At 46.6% G+C, this 23,123-nt stretch overlaps 1 protein-coding gene across 1 annotated transcript in view; it reads left to right on the top strand.

Annotated features, from left to right (window-relative positions):
- The window catches only part of megf11 (multiple EGF-like-domains 11), a gene marked incomplete at its 5' end in the record, with an annotated part of 215,223 nt that overhangs the window by 2,051 nt on the left and 190,049 nt on the right, over positions 1–23,123 (top strand). The window contains one exon of the mRNA XM_084334568.1: positions 954–1,054. Coding sequence (XP_084190694.1) covers positions 954–1,054 — 101 coding nt within the window. The remainder of the gene's footprint in view (positions 1–953; positions 1,055–23,123) is intronic.

Raw genomic sequence — 23,123 nt, 5'->3', positions numbered from 1 at the left:
TTGGTCAATAGCCTCCCGACAGCGGTCATTCTTTTTCAATAATGACCGCTGTGGGACAATAATGGCCGCAGTGCGCAGCTGTTCGCAATCAAGCCCACTGACACACACTGTTTCAGTGCAATTAGACACTGCCGGTGTTCTGCTGCCGGCGATGACAGGGGGCGGAGCGACGAGCGGAGTCAGAACGCAGCCAGAACCAGTGTTGCGAGTCGATGTAAAATGAATTAGGTATATTGTTAGTAAGTTAGCCATGTAATAAGCGGGATAATGTATAGCTATACTCGGTCATTGTCGCAAAATAATTGACCTTCACTGACGTTTAAAACACCTCGCCGAAGCGGCTCGGTATTTTAAACTCCGTGTCGGTCAATTATTTTGCGACAATGACCTCGTAGCTATACATTATCCCTTACATATAAGAGTCAGGACGGGATTAGGTACGTCAGGTTCATGTATCCTAACCCTAATTAAATATTTAGTTAAATGTTTCATTAACATTTAGCCATCACATTATGATAAAAAGTGACATGTAAAGAGTTGCACCGAGTTATTTTTAAAAGATGCATTTAGCAGCTAAACGTGGTGAAAATGTGCTGATATTTTTCGACACGTAAGATTTGACATTCGGCGCCCCGTACAGCAGGTCATCACCTCACAGTGTCAGTTTTAATTACTGCCTTGAGGTTTATAGTGGGCATCTCAACTTAAAAGCTAAGTACATCTTGAGTCACTGCCTGAATATCGACTGCTCCACTGCAGATGTCCTCCATCATACGTTTCTCATTTTTAATTCACCTTTGTTTTGTCGATGTTCTACTTTCTGAATACACCCGTTTTACCAAGGAAAACGAGATGAAGCACATTTTTATTGTTGCAAGCCGACTGTTTGCTCGTCCTTCAAGAAAGGTCACACGCCCCCCCCCCCCCCCCCCCCCCGCATGTCTGTTTTTCAGGATCAGCTATAAGACGGCTTATCGGCGGGGAGTGAGGACCATGTACAGACGCCGCTCGCAGTGTTGTCCTGGATACTTTGAGAGTGGTGACCTGTGTGTGCGTGAGTATCCCCTCTACTCCCCCCTGACCTCCGTCGTGCTCACGTCTCAGATGGGCAAAAGGGGGTCCGGCTCCGGGACGCTTGCAAATCACAAAGTAAATATTGTGATTGATAATCAGCGCGCGCGGCTCACAGTTATTAAACCCATAAACGACGTCTCGCAAAAGCTGTTCTCTTTGTCACGAATAACCAATAAAACGACGCCACCTCCTCTGTTAGAGCGCTGCTGGCCCTGTGAATTTATTCAGTCGAGGACCATTGAACATGATTTAACATGGAGGAATTTGCACCCTTTTCTATATTCTAGCCCACTTTCTGCCTTTAGTTTCCCAGCCAGGGGTAATTGAATCGAAGTTCTATAACAATGAGAAGAATTAACGAGCCGAGGGTGTCCTGGTTATGGTGCTGAGAGCGTGCATAGCTCCGTCCATAAAAACCACAGTGGAATTCAATAGCATAAGAAAGACCAGATGCCGGGGGGGGGGGGGAATTGAGAGTTGAACAATACGCTGATTACCATCCCGCTGTGTCATTTTTACATTAATGAATTGTCATTGATTTCTATTTTTACTCACACACATCAAACTGAATATCTTTAATTTTAACTCTGCTTTTTACTATTTTCAGCATATCTCATATCTTATAATCTCGCTCTAATATTTTCCTAGATCTATCAAAAGACTGAGTTGAGGAGTGAGTTATTGATATAGTGAATCCAGCCGTGCGTATATGTGTGTATGTGTGTGTGTGTGTGTGTGTGTGTGTGTGTGTGTGTGTGTGTGTGTGTGTGTGTGTGTGTGTGTGTGTCCGTGCATGTGTGCGTGCGTGCGTGTGTGTGTTTGCTCTCTCTGACCATAACAGAGCCATGTCCTTGTCAAGGCTTTAATAGCCTGTGGGCCATAGAGGAGCAGGAGCTCTGCCAGTGTGGAATCAGGGCAGATGTGATTATCCAGGGGCCTCGGAGAAGGAGGTTGGAGAATGATCAATAATGTATTCATTACTCAAAGGAAGGACTATGAAAGGATTTGTTCATTGATAGCCACGCTTAGTGTTTCGCCCTGGTGAACGTACGAAGAAAGTTGACAACCTTCACACGATGCTCTTCGCGTCGCGTGAGCAAAATGGTTTATCGTGTTGTTTATACAGGGAGAAGGAGAGAAGATCAGACCCTCAATCTTGTCATCTCCTCCAGGTGAGGTGGGGAGAGCGAGGGTATAGGGGCCGAAAGTGCAGTTTTGCTTTCTGCTGTCTTTGCGAAGTGTTCCTCCCCTTTTAATCCCAGCTCTCTCACCGGCAGGATTAAGAGATTTGTACTGTCAGACATGTTTAGCATGCAGGGAAAAAGGTAGCATTAAAGGGGAAATCAACTCAAAATGAAACTTTAAGGTAGAGTTTTACGTGACACAGTGATGAATACATGGAAGTCGTTCATTCGAAATGAAGGTTGAATTGACAGACAGTAACGGACGAGCGTCCCCTTGTGGCCATCAGCATTTCATCCAAGTTGATAGTGATGATTGAATTTAGATGAATCTCTCATATTTTAATATTTAAATAGCCACATACATGCACTCATAAAGGTATATAACACATTTTTATTTATATTCACATTCCCACCCAAATATAATCGACCTATAATCTACAATTCCCAACCTCATATAACCAAAGCAAAGTCCATTTTCGCAATTATTTTCCCTTTGTTCTCTAAATGGTAACATCCCCTCTGTGTTAAGTTTCAAGTTTCAAGTTTCTTTATTAGTTGTCATACAGAAGTACAGAATACTTTTATACAAAATGCTTCTTTTTGTTACGCTCCAGAGACTGTGCTAGACAAAAATTGAAAAGTATAAAATAAGTATAGCAAGTATAAAATAGAAGTCAAATACGTAGATGCAGAGTAGAAGTAACTGAGTTACAATACAATATACTATACAGTACAAAGCAGAAATGGGATGAGGTACAATTTAGGTACAATTTACAGTAAGGTGTAATGAGGTATGGGTTGTAGTGCAAATTCTTTACCAATAAATATAAAGTGTGTTTAGGTGTTCTAAAGTGGGTAAAGTGGATGCTGCAGTGAGTTGTTTGTTTTAAAGTGAGTGTGTGCGTGTGGATGTGTGTGCTGTGAGTGCATTTGATGGTTGATACATAGTGTTATTGTCATTTAGCATTCTGATGGCCTGAGGATAGAAGCTTCTTCTGAGTCTCTCTGTACTTGCCATGAGACTCCGGTATCGCTTGCCTGACCACAGCAGTTCAAAGAGGCAGTTGTTTGGGTGGCTGGAGTCTTTGATAATTCTCTTAGCCTTACCCATGCACCGCTTGTTGTAAATGTCCTGGAGAGTGGGAAGCCCCCCTCCAATTGTGCGTTCGGCTGAACGGGCCACTCTCTGTAGTCTGCTACGGTCTTGTGCGGTGCTATTCCCAAACCAGGAGGTGATATTGCCAGTCAGGATGCTCTCTATTGTGCATGAGTAGAAGTTCTTAAGGATCTTCTGACTGACTTGGTTTGTTTAAATTGTAACAAGTCTGACCTCTTTTGATTGACAGGCAGTTAACTTGTTAGATTGTATATAGACCAATCAATTTGAAGCACCAGGGCATGCTTACACGCCTTCAGTGCACTCTTCCTGTGTTCTGTGTTCTGTGTCATCCCCGTACTCTGTGATCTGTGATACGCAATGTTCAGGGATCACTCACTACCACACTACAGAAGGTTAACCTTTCACTATCACACTACAGACAGTTAACCTTTCAATACCAGTTCCGTTCAGTTCAGTTCAGTTATTTTTTATTTCGTGCTTTGGACACATAACAACGGTCATTCCATAAATCGTCAACGTTTTACCAGCTGCTATTGCAGCATTGTCCAATTGTCCGAAAGGGGCTAGGGAGAAGCACTAGGCTTGTCGGGCCCTACCCCTGAAGACTTACGTTTCTTTTGTTTTTGTTTTTTCATTTACATACATACATAGTACATACATATAGTACACATTACAGTACACACATATAGTACACATTACAGTACACATTACAGTATAGTATACCTGCAGTATATAATAGTATATATAATAGTATATAGTACATAATAGTGTAACAGCACATATATAATGTGATGTGAGATATATAGTACATGATATATACAATATAGTACCATAATATAATAGCATATACTGCAAATATAGTTCAATATAATATACAAATTAATTATAATATGATTATATAATGTAATATGATATAACGTACAATACAGTATCATACGTATTTATTTTTTTATTAATATGCAATTAAAGCTCTTCTTCCCGGTTAACTGTCTGTAGTGTGGTAGTGAAAGGTTAACCTTCTGTAGTGTGGTAGTGAAAGGGCTAACTGTACTGCATTTCAAAGTCGTTTTTTTAATGTTATAACACTGCTATATAGGGTGACCAAACGTCCTGATTGGTGCAGGACAGTCCTGTATTTTAGCCCTTTGTCCCACGTCCCGCAAAAGAAGAGAAATGCACAGCATTTCAATAAGTGTCCCACATTTCAATAAAGTCATGCTTAAATATATCAATTCTTATTGTTTTTCCTCTTATTAATTGCTATCCATGCACTAATGCACCGCATGTACCTAGTCTACACTCCAGCGCACCCACAATTCTGGCTGGAGCTGTGTTGTCTGTGTGCACACTTTGAGCACCGTGGTAGAGCAGCTCTATCTTCACTCATGCTGCCGACAGGTTATGTATATAACCTAGTTATATGAGTACTGGCTAAGCGTCCTGCTCTTAAGCCATACCGAGATATACCTCAATTCAATTCAATTTTAAAAACAATCTTAAATTGTATTTAACACTGTATTTTGTATTTTGTTTTGTTTTGTTTTTTTGTTTTCTGTTTCTTTGCTTGCATGTAATTTTAGCCATCTTAATTGTTAGTTTCATTGTGTATTGTATGTTGAGTACTGGTTTTTAATCATTCTGTTTTGCAATAATTGTTTTTGTATGTTTTTTTGTGTGGACCCCAGGAAGACTAGCTGGTTGCCATGGCACCAGCTAATGGGGATCCGTAATCAAATCAAATCAAACCTCATCTCATGTACCTACTGTACACCATCAACGAAAAACAAATACACCCACCACCTGCCAGGCCCCGCCCCTATAGAGGCGTACTCTATAAAATACTAGGCATGGTCACCACTCACTCTTCCTCGTAAAAAACCTGTTTCCAGGAAAAGATTCCCCAAGGGAACTCAGGGCCGCTTAAGAGCGGGACGCTTAGCCAGTACTCATATAACTAGGTTATATACATAACCTGTCGTTATATTATCGTACTTGGCCATCGCGTCCCGCTCTTAAGCCATACCGAGATATGGGGTAGAGCGGACGCAAGGCCCGACAGATGCACCCCCTGAGGACCCGTAAGCCCACATCAAGGGGTTGGGGAGTCCCGTCACCCCATCCTTCCTAATGAAGGGGGGGCGCAGTCAACTCCACCCGAGTGCAAGCAAGAGGGAACTAGAACCCCTTGAACACACAGCACAGGCGGAACCACGTGTGACCCAACACACTGTGGCCCATACCCACACACCCCTGCTACCCTACCAAAGGACGGGAAGCAGGAGAGGCCACAGACCCCAGAACCGCCTGGGAGACAGAACCCCCGGTCATGTCCATGAGGTAAAACCTTACAAAGGGGCCCGGGGAGGACCATGAAGCTGCAGCACAGATGTCCTCCACCGAGGCCCCACCCAGCAGAGCGGCAGAGGCAGCCACCCCACGAGTGGAGTGCGCCCTGACGCCCCCAGGGGGATCCAGCTCGGCCAACGTGTAGCAGAGGGCAATGCCCTCGCACAACCAATGGGACAGGCGCTGTTTCGATAGTGCCTTACCGGCACGAGAACCACCATGACAGACAAAAAGCTGATCCGTAACCCTGAGGTCCTGAGTATGGCTGAGGTAAATTCCCAAAGCACGGACCGGACATGACAGGTGAAGGCCCGCATCTAACTCACTAGCGTGAGGAGGCGGATGAAACGCCTGAACCACAATATCCCTGGAGCGGAAGGAACTCCGGATATTTTTAGGCACAAAGGCAGGATTAGGCCGCAGAGTGGCACCGCAATCGGAACGAAAAGACAGACACTCTGGACGTACCGAAAGAGCACAGAGCTCACCCACGCGTTTAGCGGAGGTGACAGCCAGCAAGAACGCGGTCTTGAACGACAGCCGTCCCAACGGCGCTTGCTCAAGCGGCTCAAACGGGGCCAAGAACAACCGACCGAGGACCAATTGAAGATCCCAACTCGGAGCCAAAGAGCGTTGCACTGGCTTAACGCTTCGAGCGCCAAGCAGGAAACGCTTCACAAGAGGGTGGCTGAACAAGACATCCCCCTCAAATCCCTCATGATAGGAGGATATAGCTGCTGCATATACCCTCACCGTCGAAGTCGACAGTCTATCAAGGAGAGACTGGAGGTAACCAAGGACAGCATCCAGGGGGCAGGAGACTGGGTCCCGGCCCCCCGCCTTACACCACTCTTGGAACATACGCCATCTGCCCGCATAAAGCGCGACAGTGGAGGGAGCATGCGCATTCTGGATGGTATCAACCACAGAAGGGTCCATCCTCTCCAGACTTACCCTCCCACCAGCCACACCATCAGACGTTGGCCCAACACTGGGTACTGAAACAGCGACCCGTGTTGCTGAGAGAGGGCCGTCGCCGACCAAGGAATAACCCAAGGCGGAGCGACCAGTAGCTGGATCAAGACCGGGAACCACACTGCCGTGCCCCGGTCCGGCACGACCAGGATCACCGTCCTGCGCTCCCTCCATAGCCGCTCCAACAGCTGACTCAACAGCTGTACAGGAGGAAAGGCGTACAGAAGACCGGGCGGCCATGGAAAGATCGAGAAGGCATCCACCCCCAAGGGGGGATGATCTGCCCGACTGACCGAGAACCACAAGGGGCACTTGTGAGAACGTCGGCTCGCAAACAGATCCACCGAGGCCTCCCCGAAGCGATCCCTGATTATATCGTGGCGGAGTTCCCACTCGTCGTAACGAGGACCGCCCCGAGACATCATATCTGCGCCCACATTCTCTACACCAGGGATGTGGAGCGCCCTCAGACTGCGCAGCCTGCGAGATGCCCATAGCCAAAGTTCGACCGCCGCCCGGTGCAGGCGGATGGAACAAGTCCCACCCTGCCTGTTGATATACGCCGCTGCCGTCACAATGTCCGTTCTGACCAGAACGTGCTCGCCTACCACCAGGTAGTCGAACCGTTTGAGGACCAGGAGGACCGCCTTCAATTCCAACACATTGATGTGCGGGGTAGACGGGCCAGCATGGACCTTCGTCCAGCTGCCCCCCACTGCGTTGGTCCGACACGTCCCTCCCCAACCCGTGAGAGAGGCGTCGGTGAAGACCGTGACGTGTGAGCGCCTGCTGCCCTTGGGGACCCCAATGGTGAGGATAGCCTCCTCCAATGGGCGAGATCTCCCCATATCGACAAAGGAACCGTCAACCGTTTCCATTTGTCCCTCACCGGATCTATTCCCATAGAGAAGAACCACCTCTGTATCCTCCTCATAAAGAGGAGGCCAAGAGGAACCACAGTGTGAGCAGATGCCATCATACCGAGCAGGCGCATCACTTGCAGCGCCGTGACCGTCCCTCCCAGACGGAAACCCCAGAGCGCGTGTAGGATAGACACCCTCCGCTGCTCCGAGAGGGTTACAATCATGGGCCTTGACCTCAGCGTCAAGCCCAAGTACTCCACCTGTTGACTGGGAAGAGGTGTACTCTTCTTCCAGTTCACAGCAAAACCCAGCCTGGTGAGGAATTCCACAACCAGCCTGGTATGAGACCTGGCTACCTCCTCCGACCGGCTGAGGAGTAGAATGTCGTAGAGATAGAATAGAACCCGTATTCCCCGACGATGTAGAGGCTCCAGCGCAGTCGCTACGCACTTGGTGAATGTGCGGGGAGCCAGAGAATAGCCGAACGGCAACCTCTGGTACTCGTAAGCTACGCCCTGAAACAGGAACCGTAGGAACTTCCTATGAGGAGGGTAAATCGGGATGTGAAAATACGCATCCTTCAGGTCTATGGAGGTGAACCAGTCTCCCCTTCTGACAGCAAGCAGCAGGAGTTTGACGGTCAACATCCTGAACAGTCTCGCTACAATCATACGATTGAACGCGGACAGATCCAGTATAGGTCTGACCCCCCCCTTTTTCTTGGGCACCAGAAAATAACGGGAGTAGACGCCTGACATTGCGTCCTCTCTCGTGATCACGACTACGGCCTGCTTCGCCAACAGAGATTGGATCTCGTCGGCCAGGGCTGTCACTGCTTCCGACCCTGACAATAGGGTCGGCACCAAACCTGAGAACGGAGGGTGGGGTTGTGCGAACTGCAAAACAAGCCCCTCCCTCAACGTTCTTTCTATCCACCCCTCCAAACGGCATTCTTGTCGCCATATGTGAAAATAATCCCACAGCGCACCCGCCGTCAACTGATGCTGGGCCGCAAGGAACAGTAGATAGTTGGCCCGGTCCCTCCCGCTGTGCGACGCACCCAAGGGGTGACCCCGACAGAAAGGGCCGGTTTGATACGGGAGAAGCTGCCATCAAACTGGTTGACACACACCCCCCCCTGAACACCCCTCTAGCGCATGCTGAGGAGTTGTTCTACAGCTAGACACGCAAGGCGTGAGGACCCCATGGGGTCCTACACGCCGTAGCCCTGCAGTGATATTGCTATCACCCAAATCACGCTTGCCTCTTCTTTGCAGACCACTGCCGCTCTCACGGGAGTGGGAGGCATCAGCGTGACACCCCGCCTGGCGAAGGCGAGGCCGGGGTAACCCTTGCTGTGCATTCAACTGAAGAGGCCTCGAGTCCCCCTGCTGACCACTGTAACTAGTGGCAGCCGTAACACCAGGCTCACCCATCACACAACGTGTGGTGCAGGAGCCACGCGACAGCACAACATTCTCACGGACAGACCCAGGCTCAGCCATCAACTGGGTGTCAGCCCCTGTCCCCATGAGAAGTGAAAAGTGGGGCCGCATGCGCTTCAAAGAAGGTTTGCGGCCCGCAGCCAAAGGAAAACGATCAGAGCCCCTCTTCCGTTGGTGACGCGGCAGAATGACGACGGCTTGTTTGATCCAAGCCGAATTCACCCAAAATGGCCTATCCCTCGGCCGCCAAGGCTGTCGGCCTTGTGGATCCCCGTTGACTCTCTGCCCAAGGTACCACTGGCGGGGGAAACATGGCCGCCTGTCGAGGGCCTCGCCACAGTCGTTGACGAGGCCGTGCTCCAACCTCTGGCTGCACAGCGTGAGGCGGTGTGGGACCCAGATCAACAACCGCCTGCGCCTCCACAGAACGACCAAAAAGTCCTTCCGTGGAAAAAGGAGTTGTGAGGAGAAAAAACCTATCCTCTTCCCCAAGAGGAGAGTGCTCCAACCAGACATGCCTATTAACAAACGTTGATAGCATCCTAATCCTCCCCACAGTTATAGCTTGCGACTGAGTCAAGATCTCTATAACACCACAAACATGCAACATGTTTATAATGTCGGCTGGACCCATAGCCCCACTACCCAACGCCAATGTGGATAGGAAAATAGCCAGCTGAGCCATAACACTGGCCGCCGCTAAAAACCATCCTGCAGCAGTATACCACTCATCCGTCCATACTGCCACCCTCGGAGCCGATTCGCTCTCAAGCATCGGCCGGGTGGGACATCGTTCATCCCCGCCGGGGCACAGGATCAAAGCTACCTGGCTACATAGCCACGGTACACCCGGCCTGCACCCTGTTGTCAGCCCTTTTACCCGTAAAAAAGGTAAATAAGACTCAGCGAAACCCCCCACATTAGCTACCGACTGACCTTCATCAATGAACCGGGCAAGAGGAGGGAAAAGCGGCAACGTCCCGCGGCGGGGAATATTAGAACAACGACCCATTTCAGCATTAGCATTAGCAGTAGCATTAGTAGCATTAGTGTTAGCAGCATGCTCCAGGATCGCCAGGAAATCGTCCACTGCAGTGGAACGTTCACCAAGCCATTCCGCCCCTGGCGCCGACACACACTCCACAGCATTACTAACACCAACATCAATGCCTGATGACACAGGGCCTACCTGTGTACAAGCCGGCTCGATAGCCAAACCTTGCACGCTGCTCCTTGATCTGCTGCCACCAGACGAGGAAACATCAGAATAGGCCCGACGTTTCGCTGAAACATGCCCCGAAGATTCCAGGGGTAAGCAAACCTCCGGTAAGCATTCAACATTACGCAATTTCTCTAATATTTTCATAGCACTAGTTACATAGGGCGACTTGCGACCGCTATGATGGAAACAAAATAGAGGAAGAGTGAGTGGTGACCATGCCTAGTATTTTATAGAGTACGCCTCTATAGGGGCGGGGCCTGGCAGGTGGTGGTTGTATTTGTTTTTCGTTGGTCAAAGTTTAAAAAAAAAAAAAAAAAATCTCTGAAGGAAGGCGGAATCAGATTTCAATCGCCAATGACCACGCTGAAGGTCCATTGGAATGAAGGCGCAAAGCTGTACGGCGACATGCGGGAGGTGGCGAGGGACATGAACCAGAGAGGATGGAAGGTGCCGGGAGGAGGAGACGAGAGACCGACGCTGCTGCAGAGGTTGGAGAAGGCGAGGAGATGGACCAGGGTCGGCGGGGGACGAGGAGGAGGCGAGGAGGACGCTTATTGCTTATTCCCAGAGGAAGAGTGCTGCCGAGTGCTTCCGCGTTTTCCCTGATTGGCTGCGACACGCCCCGCGGCAGGCGCGGCAGCCGCAGAGCGGAGCGGCAGAGCTTGCGGCAGAGCTTGCGGCATTATGTAGCCGTAATCCCAGATGATTTTCATTCGACGCTTAGCTCAACTGGCAGCGCTGCGGTCCTGCGGTCCGTTGGTGACAAGTTCGAATCCTTTCAATCTTTTTTTTTTTTTTAACATGCATTCTTTCGCCGGTTAAGTTTAGGCATTAAGGTTAAGGTTAAGGTTAGGCATTGTTTCGGAGTTGGTTAAGGTTAGAAGGGTTAAGTTTAGGCGCTGTTAAGGAGCTGGTTAAGGTTAGAGTTTGTCTTAGAGAATGGCAATATTCTTTCGGAGTTGGTTATGGTTAAGGTTAAGGTTAGGCATGGTTAAGGTTAAGGTTAGGCATTGTTTCGGAGTTGGTTAAGGTTAGAAGGGTTAAGTTTAGGCGCTGTTAAGGAGCTGGTTAAGGTTAGAGTTTGTCTTAGAGAATGGCAATAGACAGCCTATTTCCGCGCTGCAGCGCGAGGCAATAGACAGCCTATTTCCGCACTGCAGCTCTCTCGCGCTGCCGTGGTCACATGGGCGTCATGGCCAATCAGAGAAAACACGGAAGCACGCAACGCACTCTTCCGCTGGGAATAAGCTACACGCGAGGAGGACGGGAATGTGAAAGAGATCTGAATCGATTCAAAGCAAATCAACGGAGAAGAAGGACGCAAAGACACGGAGAAAGGGGGCGGAGATGAGACGTGGTGATCAAAGGGAGGATGAGTACAATACACACACACAATACAGATTAAGGTAAACAGGAGAAGGACTGATAGTGTAGTGAGAAGATAGTAAATTGCATATGAGATAATTATAATTAAACCAAAAGTTAGAAAGGAAGGCATAGAGATTCGAGACACATTAAACTGATATACATATGACGCACACAATACAAGAAAGAAAAATACTTGTTATTCAGGAAGAAGATGACAAAACACATGCGAGATAATTAAACCGAAAGTGATAAAAAAGGACATGTGCATTCAAGAGATATATGGAGACGGACATTAAAGGAACTCAGGAATACACATGTCGCATAACACAATTAGACGAGAACATGAAAGTGACTAAAGCAGAGCTTTTTGACCGGGGGCTCGGAACAGGTCACACACAGAGAGAGCTGCACATATATAGTGCGCTTGTTGTAGCCACTAGGGGGAGCCCTCTCACTAGGAGAGCCACTACTCCCCACCCACCAGCGGGGAAAATGGAAGGTCAAATGGTAACACTAATAAATGTATATGCTCCACCAGACAGTGAGAAATATCTATTTGAAGCGATCTTTGATATTATAGCATTGGAAAGGGAGGGGGTCCTGATCTGTACAGGTGATTTCAATGTAGTACTGAACTATGACATAGACATGACTAGCACAAAGAAATGGAGGACAAACATTAGCAAATATATTAATATACAAATGGCAGAATTAGGAATCATAGACATATGGAGAGCAATGAACACACTAGATAGAGAATACACACACTATTCACACCCACACACAACATATTCAAGGATAGACTATTTTCTCATGACAACAGGGGACAGATATAGGGTGGAAGAATGCAGGATAGGAGTGCCGGATATTTCAGATCGCAGCGCAATATATCTGACAGTAAATCTTAAAAGTAGACGGAGAAATACAGTTTGGAGACTGAATGTAGGACTATTGAATAACAACGGTTTGGTTAACCAAGTGAAGGAAGACATAATTAGATATAGAGAATAGAACGATAATGGGGAGGTAGATCCAAACATTTTATGGGATGCACTAAAGGTAGTAATACGGGGAAAATTGAGAGCAAAGACGGCATTACTCAAAAAGGCTAGAATAGAGACATACCAGAACTTGATAAAGAAACTGAAAGAATTAGAGAAAGAACACCAAAGCTCAAAGAACCAGAAGACACTTAGAGAGGTCAAGGAAGTTAGAGGAAAGATAAACAAAGCGCTGCTGACAGAAAAAAAGAAGAAAGCTAGATACATGAAACAGACATACTATGAAGGGGGACCGAGAGCGACCAGACTGTTAGCTAGACGAATTAGGACACAACAAAAACACAATACACACAATAAGGGACACAAACACAAACAAAATACTGAGAGAACCAGCGGAAATAGAGAAGACATTTGAAGAATATTATAGGAAACTATACACACAACCGATAGCGGCAGGAGAAGAGAAGATAGATTTTTTTTTAGAAAAATTGGATTTACCATCAATAGGGAAGAAACAGAATGAAATATTAAATGCAGAAATCACAGAACAGGAAGTTTGGAATGCGATCAGTAGGGCAAAGAGTAGTAAGTCACCGGGTAGTGACGGATTCCCCTCGGAATTCTACAAAACATTTAGGCAGGAACTGAGCCCCATATTAGAAGCAGCATTCAGACACACAATGGAAAAAGGCACAATGCCACCTTCATGGAAAGAGGCCATAATTACTACAATTCCAAAAGAAGGGAAAGACAGAGAACTGTGTAGCAGTTTCAGACCTGTGTCCATACTTAATGTAGATTACAATATGTATACATCAATAATATCCAAAAGATTGAGACATTTATGACAGATATAATAGACGAAGACCAGACTGGATTCATTAAAGGAAGGCAGACACAGGATAACATAAGGAAGACAGTGCAGATAGTAGAGGAGATACAAAAGGAAGGAGGAAGTGCAGTATTAGTTAGCCTAGATGCAGAAAAAGCCTTCGACAGTGTAAACTGGATATTTCTAAAGTATTGGAGAAATTTGGATTAGACAAATACGCTATGAAAACAATTAGGGCATTATATCAAGAACCGATGGCTAGGATTAAGGTGAATGGTAGTCTGACGGACCGGATTAAACTAGAGAGAGCTACCAGACAGGGTTGTTGTCTTTCGCCGACGCTCTTCGATGTATTCATCGAACCACTGGCTCAACTAATTAGACAGACCAAAGACATCAAAGGGGTGGAGATAAGGGGGACAGAACATAAATTGGGATTGTTCGCAGATGACGTGATAGTATATATGAGACAACCAGACACAAGCTTCCCGACACTGATGGATCTACTGACAGAATATGGATATTACTCAGGGTATAGACTAATGTGTAGACATTAGCACTGAACTACACACCAACGATAGAGATCAAAGAAAAATACAAAATCAAATGGGGCATGGACAGGATCAAGTACCTAGGGGTGAACATCACAAGAGGGGTAGAGGGGTTATACGATGCAAACTATACACAGATAAATCAGAAAATCAAGAGCGACCTAGAAAGATGGACGGTAATGCCCCTAGATTTCAGCTCGAGGATCGAAATCATTAAGATGAACATATTACCAAGGTTACTATACCTATTTCAATCTCTACCTATATTAATACCACAAAAACAATTTAGAGAATGGGATAGACAGATATCAAGATTCATATCGGGGGGAAAAGGCCAAGGATCAGATATGTGACTCTACAACTACCAAAGGAAAAAGGAGGGATGGCAGTACCTAGTTTAGAAAGCTATTACTATGCAGCACAGCTTAGAACAGTAGCATGCTGGTGCAATGTGAATTATGAGGCCAAATGGAAAGATATAGAAACCAAAAGAGAGGGATTCAAAGTGCAGGCACTGATAGGAGATAGGGAGCTGTTCAGAAGACAGGAACAACTACTAGACCCAGTTACCAAATTCACTATAAACATATGGAACACAATAGTAAAGAAATACAAGCTAGAAAAATAATCTAAGATACTGAGATGGATAGCACACGACAAAAAATTCAGACCAGGGATAGAAGACCATGGGTTCAAGAGGTGGGAACGGGGGGGTATAACAGCAATGTGCACAATGACAGAAGGAGGGGAGATGCAGACTCTACAAAAATTGAAAGAAAGATACGGACTAGAGAATAGGGACCACTTTAGATATTTACAGATTAGAGACTACTATAACAAGGAAATAAAGCAAGACAGAGACAAAGAACAGAATGGGGTAATTAAGATAATGGTAAAGTCATACGAAGGACAGAAGGGAAGGGTGATATCAGCACTATATCAGGCAATAATGGACAGTAAGGGAAATACAACATTGTATGTAAAGGAAAAGTGGGAGAAAGAGATGGAAATAGAGATAACAGAGGAGGAATGGTATGACACATGTAAGACACAACAAACAACCACAGGACCAAGGATATGGAGGGAGTTTGGGTGGAAAAACATAATTAGATACTTTATAACACCAGAAATACAGGGCAATTACACACCAGCAAAGAAAACATGTTGGAGGGAGTGTGGACAGGAAGGGGCGAACCATACACACATATCCTGGGGATGTCAGAAGATAAGGCACTACTGGGAAGAGATAGGAGGGATAATAAATGAAATAATAGGATACGAAATACCCCGGGGAGGCCAAGTGTTGTATTTGGGGAATCTATCACAAGAAGGAATCCAAGGGGAAGACAAATACTTGATTAAGATATTGATAGTGGCAGCCAAAAAAGCGTTAACTAAACTGTGGTACAAGGTAGAAGTGCCGACAAAGGATCAATGGATAGAGTTAGTAGAGGGGATACAGGAAATGGAGAGAATCACACATCTGCTGAGGCTGCAAGAAGAAAAGTATGAATGGAAATGGGAGTGGGAAAGTGGGAAGAATACAGGAGGGGAAGTAACGACATCACAGAGGTTTGAAAAGGATACAAGGAAATTAATGAAAATGTAAATAAATAATGCAAATATAGAATGGACCGAAGGACCCATGCCACACTTTTTCTTTACTAATTTTTGTCTATTTGTTTTATATTTATGTACTGTTGAGATGTTGAAATGTATTGTCTATGAATGTTGTCTATGTATGTTGTTAAAAAAATTAAATAAAAAAAAACTTAAGTTAAAAAAAAATAACTAGGTGTTAGCTATAGCTAGCAGGCTGTTAGAGGCAGAAATAGGCGTAATGCGATTGGCGCAGAGAGAAACGTCAGTGGCCAATCAGATCGCGGAACCCGAACTCGGAACTGCAACTCCGTTGGTAAAAGATTACACTCGCCCTGGCCACAGTGCGCTGTGAATATTTGAGATGATTCCAACTATCAGCCTTGATGTAGCCCTGCTTCTTTGACTCTGCTATGATACCGTATGCCATGTTCCACATTTAGTATCCGTCATGCCAGAACTCTGACAGTAAAGTCAGATGTCACCAGCAGAGAGTAATCATGCCTTTTAGGGTTATCTGATGTAGGCCTCCGTAAACATGTGGTTGTCAAATTCGGTGTAAGGAGCAGCACGATATAACAAGGTTGAAACCTCACAATAGTGAGGGAAGGGGCCCCTTGGTGTAAACTCACTCCTAAATTAAATACTCATGCTTCGTTACATGAATTGGATCCTTTTCAGGTGGTGGAATGGATAAAAGGTTGCAAAGAAGCAGCAACCTTCCAGAAAAATGGCCATGAAACTTTGGGAATTTTGCCCAATTTGAATACAAATATTTTTATGTGGAAGAATATTGAACCTCATGCAGCAACATTCTCGTAAGTTTCCTCGTAAATAACCTTCGTAAGAGAAAACCTACGATAGTCCCTTCCCCGGATTCATTCATTCAACGCGTGGAGAGGTTCTGTTTTTTTTTTATCCACTTTTTCTCCCATTTTCTATATTTTTCTCCCATCCCAATTTCGTATCATCCAATTCAACCCTCCCCTGTCACGAACGCTGTTTCTTGCCTCCCACAAGCCGGCTGCAATGTGGACTAAGTCATACATAGCACAAGTCCCCTCCGGTACTTGAGGTAACAGCAGTCGCATCTTTTCACCTGCGCAGCTCGATCTCTCAGTGGCGAGGAGTAACGCGTGGGAGGCTCACGCTGCCCCCGACACTTCCTGATTCTACTGCGCAGGCGCACCAACCGAGCTGTAGGAGTCGCTGTCCACAACGCCCGATCCCCACCCATCAGTTTCCCACCCTCTAATACTGCCAATTGTATTAGTACGGACGACCAGCCAAACTGAAAACAATGTGGAGAGCTGGATTCGAACACGCGAACCCAGCGTCTCCACATTGGTGGCGAGTGCCTTGCCCACTACACCAACTAGCCGCCCTTGCGTGGAGAGGTTCTGTTAAGTTGCCAAAATGATCGCTTCCCCGAACTCCTTGAATGAAGTACGTCACTCCTTTATAAACTGGAAGCGTGTTCTCGTACACCTGAATTTGCATACACAGCAGACACAACAGACACAGTAGACACAGCTCCTTATAAGGCTATGGTTAGACTAGTGTATTCCTGGCGTTTTTTTATACGTTTTTGACAACGTTTGATGTCCTATCTACACAGAAATGCGTTTTTGGCGTTTTTTTGTGGATACGGCTGAAACGCAAAATTGTGTTTGCGTTTGGAGATACGCAAAAAAAACGCTTCGACAACAGCGTGTAGTCAGCACGGAGCAGTGGTTGCGAAAACGCCCATGCGCAGTAGATACCATCTGCGTGCCCTTCCGGTGACAACAGTGTGTGTGTTTGGGACAGAGCTCAGTGTCCCAAATAGCTTCAGCTACCATGTGTTGTCAAGTTATTGTTATAAGGACCCCAGTCCAAGCTACAACAGTCTGCATTCCCTTAACAATTGTTTGTATTGAGCCGTATTGTATTGTACCCATATGCAATATGTTAAATAAAGTTTACATCCATTCATTCTGCTAGCATTACCGATTGCATGAGCAGCTGGCTAACGTGAGCTATCAGGATTCAGACCCTGTTAGCTCAGAGTTCCTCTTTCAACTTAACAAGCATTAAACAAAATGGCCCAGTCATCTATTCACCTTTGTTTAATACACACAGCGTTGTCTCTAATGTTATCTAACTACTGATAGCTCGCGATATCATCAGTTTTGATGCTGGCTATTGGCTAAGTAGTGTGAGCTAACGTTAGCTTCTAGCCACAATGCTATATTGTTATAATGGCATACTCCATTGACGTTAGCATGCAGCTAACAATGCTACCGATCGTTTTTTAGACTAAACTATCCGCTCTTGGTGGTCACTTGTGTTGATGTTAGTTTTGTTTCATCAACAAATGACAGGCAGAACACACAGTGAATGTATCCGTTTTGTTTATTGCACTTTTATTAGGCTTTGCTGAAAAATGATTGCTGCATTGAGTAAAAAATAGCAAGATGGTGGCGCGGCATAGGCGCCTGCCTTATTGACATTTTCTTTGCTGGAGCTTCCACCAGGAAGTGTATTGGCACATTCGTTCTGATTGGTTGAAATTGCCTTCATGTTTGCCACCTACTGCCACCTACTGCTTTGGCAGTGTACTACATCAGTGTGCTCGGCTGACAAAAACGGAAAAAAAACGAAAGTGTGACTCGAGGCGCATGACGTCGCGGCGATACGCGGCGATACGTATAAGAAAACAATACGAAATGATACGAAAGGTGTAACCGCAGCCTAAGACGAGGGCCGTGTGCAAAACAGAAGCGAGAGGCTCAGCATTGCATCTGTGCAGTGCTGACCCCCATATTCAACAGGTAGCGCGGAAGCGATTTGCGACTGATCAAAATTTGATTAGATTCAAATGTATTGTCATCATACAGCACAAGTACAATACAACAAAAATAAATTTGGCATCTAATCAGAGTACAAATGTAACAGTAAAGTGACATTGCAACATACAATGCACAGGTGATTAAACTGGGTATAAAATATATAAATACTACTGAGTAATAGTGCTCATCAGATGCATGTACAGAGTTGTAGTATTAATATGTACAGTGATACAGGTATAAAGACTACTGTGACAAATCAGCCCGACCGCTTGCGGCTATCGTGGCCCAAATAAGACGCACATTTCCCTGACACCCTTGTTTGAGTATTACTGAAGTGATCTGTTTAATTCTTGAGATAAATTGTAAACTGTATCTAATAACAGTGACAAAATCAAGTAAGTCAAATTCATGGTTAACCGTCTGTAGTGTGGTAGTGAAAGGGTTAACCTTCTGTAGTGTGGTTGTGAAAGGGTTAACCCGTTGGGAGTGTGGTAGTGAAAGGGTTAAAGCTGTTATGATGCGAATGGGACACGACATCTGTATACAGATGCTGTGTGATTCTTGAGTTTGTAGTACAAAACTATTCATAATAACCCTGGAGTACCCTATTGCATTGCACACCTTGTGGCCATGAGGATCTCTTTCTAGCGATGGGCAAAAAGATTCCAAAAGCGTTGATCTCGTTTTGAGAATCAATACTAGCATCAATGGGACTGAAATCAAAACAAGCCTCTCTCTCTTCTCCATTTCTTTTTATTCTACCAATAAAAATAATGGATCTTTCTTTGTAAACATTCTGGCATCATCACAGACAAGGTTTGCCCTGACATTTTTTTTAGGCAGATTAACATAGACCAGTCTCCCACACAGGAAGCCCCCTTGTGAGGGCTGTGTATGTGTGTGTGTGGGTCATGAGCAGATAACAGGAACTCTTAAAGTTATCCGTGACACGGACAACCACTAGACTGCTTACGCAGATATTTTAGGAGAGGGGAAAAATTAAACAACAGAAAACAACCTTTACAGGTGGAAATCTCAAAGTGAGTAATTAAGAAAATAAATCAAGTCCCAAAAAACAGGACTACTCTCAATAAAGAGATATAGTATAAAAGTAAATAAGCCACAAGGATACCTCCTAATAAAGGAGTTTATATTTGAAAAAAGTAAAACAATAAACCTCCACTAAGGGAGTTTATGTGTAGAAACACGTGAGTAGCCTAAAATAAGAATGACTACCATAAAGCTCAATTCTGAATCAGAGATCAGACTACACTTCAATATAATGAGCGTGACCAAAAGGACAACCAACACTAGGAAATGAAAAAGCAGTTGACACTGCGATCTCCAAACTTAAATAGACTCCACATGGCCATAGGCACAGCTGGACTGCGTCAGGTGCAATCAAGCCCACACACCTGCCGACCCATGAGGCAATTAACCACAGGGAACAGGGATTGACAGCTATCCCTCACAGAGAGGTGAAATAAAGCAAAAATAGACAGCTGTCCCTCACAGAAAGGTGAAATAAGGCAAAAACCATGACAGGACCCCCCCTCTAGGGGGCGGCTCCAGACGAACCCCCTGAGACACGTCGCCGAAACTCCCGAACAAGCTCAGGGTCCAAGATGTCCCTGGCCAGAACCCACGTGCGCTCCTCTGGCCCATAACCCTGCCAGTCCACCAGGTACTGTATACCCCTACCAACCCGCCTACTGGACAGGATACGCCGTACAGTATACACAGGTTGGCCATCAACGAATCGAGGGGGAGGTGGAGGTCTCTCTGCAGGAACCAACCTGCTCCTCCGAACCGGCTTAAGGCGGGATACGTGAAATGTAGGGTGTACCCTCATCGACGAGGGTAACCGAAGACGCATCGTGACTGGGTTTATCTTGCGAACAATAGTGAAAGGGCCCACAAAAACGGGGAGCGAGTTTGCGCGACTCCACCCGTAATGGAAGGTCGCGTGTGGAAAGTGTGGGCCACACCTGTTGGCCCACACGGTAGGAAGGCGCAGGGCGACGGTGTACATCCGCCAACTGCTTGTGCCGGGACCGCAGCACGCACAAGAGCCGAACGCACCCTCTTCCATGTTGCCCGAGACCGACGGATAAACGCCTCGGCAGATGGCACCCCCACGTCCCTCTACTGTTCAGGAAACAGTGGAGGCTGATACCCAAACTGAACCTCAAATGGGGAGAGACCAGTGGATGCATTGCACAATGAATTATGTGCATATTCTGCCCATGCCAGTTGGTGACTCCAAGTGGTCGGATTGGAGGAGGCCAAGCAGCGAAGCGTACTCTCCATAGACTGGTTGGTGCGCTCTGTTTGCCCATTGCTCTCTGGGTGGAACCCTGATGACAGGCTAACCGTCGCACCCAGTATAGCACAGAATGCCTTCCAAAACGGAGCAGTAAACTGGGGTCCACGGTCCGACACCACGTCCTGGCAGATGCCATGAATTCGGAAGACATGGTCAACCACCAGTTGAGCGGTCTCCTGAGCAGATGGCAGCTTGACCAGCGGAATGAAGTGAGCTGCTTTGGAGAACCTATCCACCACCACCATGATGACGCTGTGACCATCAGAAGGAGGCAGATCAGTCACAAAATCCATGGCGATGTGGCTCCACGGACGACTAGGAATGGACAAAGGATGAAGCAGCCCTGGTGGTGACTGTTGAGAAACTTTGTTCCGTGCACAAACGGGGCAGGCTGCCACAAATTCCCGAATGTCCTTCATCATACCAGGCCACCAGAACCTTCTGGCCAAGAAATCACGAGTTCTGTGCACTCCGGGATGTCCTGTCAGCCGAGAGGAGTGGTCCCACTTCAACACCCGAGAACGAATGCTGTTTGGTACAAATAACCAACCCGGGGGCACCCCACCCGGATCTGGTTCCTCTTCTGATCCATCATATAACCGGGAAAGAGCATCCGGCTTGATATTTTTAGACCCGGGACGGTACGTCAGGAGAAAAACAGTGACCAGCGAGCCTGTCGTGAGTTTCTCCTCTGAGCACCCTGGATATATTCCAAATTTTTATGGTCTGTCCAGACTGTGAATGGGTGTTCAGCTCCCTCTAGCCAATGGCGCCACTCCTCCAATGCCAACTTGACCGCCAACAGCTCTCTGTCCCCAACATCATAGTTTCTTTCAGCCGGCGAGAGCCCACGTGAATAGTACGCACATGGGTGTACCTTACCGTCGGATGATGAGCGTTGAGACAGAATAGCTCCGACTCCAAGCTCAGAAGCATCCACCTCGACGATAAATGGCAGGGATGGGTTAGGAGTAATGAGGATAGGCTCAGAACTGAACCTTCTCCTAAGCTCAATGAACGCTGCCTCAGCCTTGGGAGTCCACTGGAAATGGGAAGGTGCTGTCTTCCTGGTGAGTGCGGTGATAGGTGCTACCACTGAACTGAAATTACGAATAAAACGACGGTAGAAGTTTGCAAATCCTAGGAATCGTTGCACCTGCTTGACCGAGACGGGTGTAGGCCAGTCTGTCACTGCTGACACCTTCTTGGGGTCCATTTGAATCCTCCCCTCAGATACAATGAATCCCAGAAAGGACACAGAGCGGACATGGCAGGCACACTTCTCAGCCTTCACAAACAACCGTGCATCCAAAAGGCACCTCAAGACCTGCCTGACATGTTTGACATGGTCAGAAATGGACTTGGAGAATATCAGAATGTCATCTAAGTAGACGAAAACAAACTTTTCCAACATCTCCCTGAGCACGTCATTGATTAACGCCTGAAAAACTGAAGGGGCATTAGTAAGACCAAATGGCATCACCAGGTATTCGTAGTGACCATTATGAGTGTTGAACGCGGTCTTCCACTCATCCCCTTGGCGTATGCGCACCAGATTGTAGGCATTGCGGAGATCAAGTTTGGTAAAAATGGATGCCCCCTGGAGGCGTTCGAACGCCGAGTTCATCAGGGGAAGGGGATACCGTTTTTTTACTGTAATGCTGTTCAGACCTCTGTAGTCGATGCAGGGTATCAGTCCTCCATCCTTTTTTCCCACAAAAAAGAATCCAGCACCCGCAGGTGAAGTGGAAGGTCTAATAAAACTGGTAGCCACAGCCTCCTTGATGTAGGTGTTCATAGCTGCGCTTTCGGGGACCGACAACGAGTACAAGGAACGACAAGGGGGAATAGAGCCCAGCTGCAATTCGATGGCGCAATCATAAGATCGGTGTGGTGGCAGGATGGTGACCCTTTGTTTGCTAAACACCTCACTGAAGTCAGCATAGACAGTGGGAACTCCCTCTGGTAATGGGTGTGACTCCACGCTCATGATGTTGGTGCTCTCCATGAGGGGGTCAGCTGTACAAGTAAGCGAGGAGAAGTCCTCACACAGAGCCTCTAAACTGTCTAAACTGTCCTCCGCCAGAACCTCCTCACCGAGGGAGTCCCAATCAAACTGTGGATCCCATTCCAAACTCCCATCCTGATCGACAGATGGCTGGGAGTGCAATGGTTGAGAGAGTGGGCTCTGGAAACCAAGACCGCCCACTGCTTCAACAGGATCACAACCGCTCTCACTAAACTGATCATAACTCATGGGTGACGGAGGAATTTGGAAACAACGGTGACGGCATTGGGAGCCCCACTGCATGACAGTGTCCCTCTCCTCACCCCAATTTATCTGTGGCTTGTGTTTACTAAGCCAAGAATGACCCAGCACAATGGG

This window comes from Notolepis coatsorum (assembly GCF_963971535.1).
Source record: "Notolepis coatsorum genome assembly, chromosome: 18".
Taxonomy (NCBI): domain Eukaryota; kingdom Metazoa; phylum Chordata; class Actinopteri; order Aulopiformes; family Paralepididae; genus Notolepis; species Notolepis coatsorum.
The sequence above is the reverse complement of the archived record's forward strand: the minus strand, read 5'-3'. Positions and strand labels throughout refer to the sequence as shown.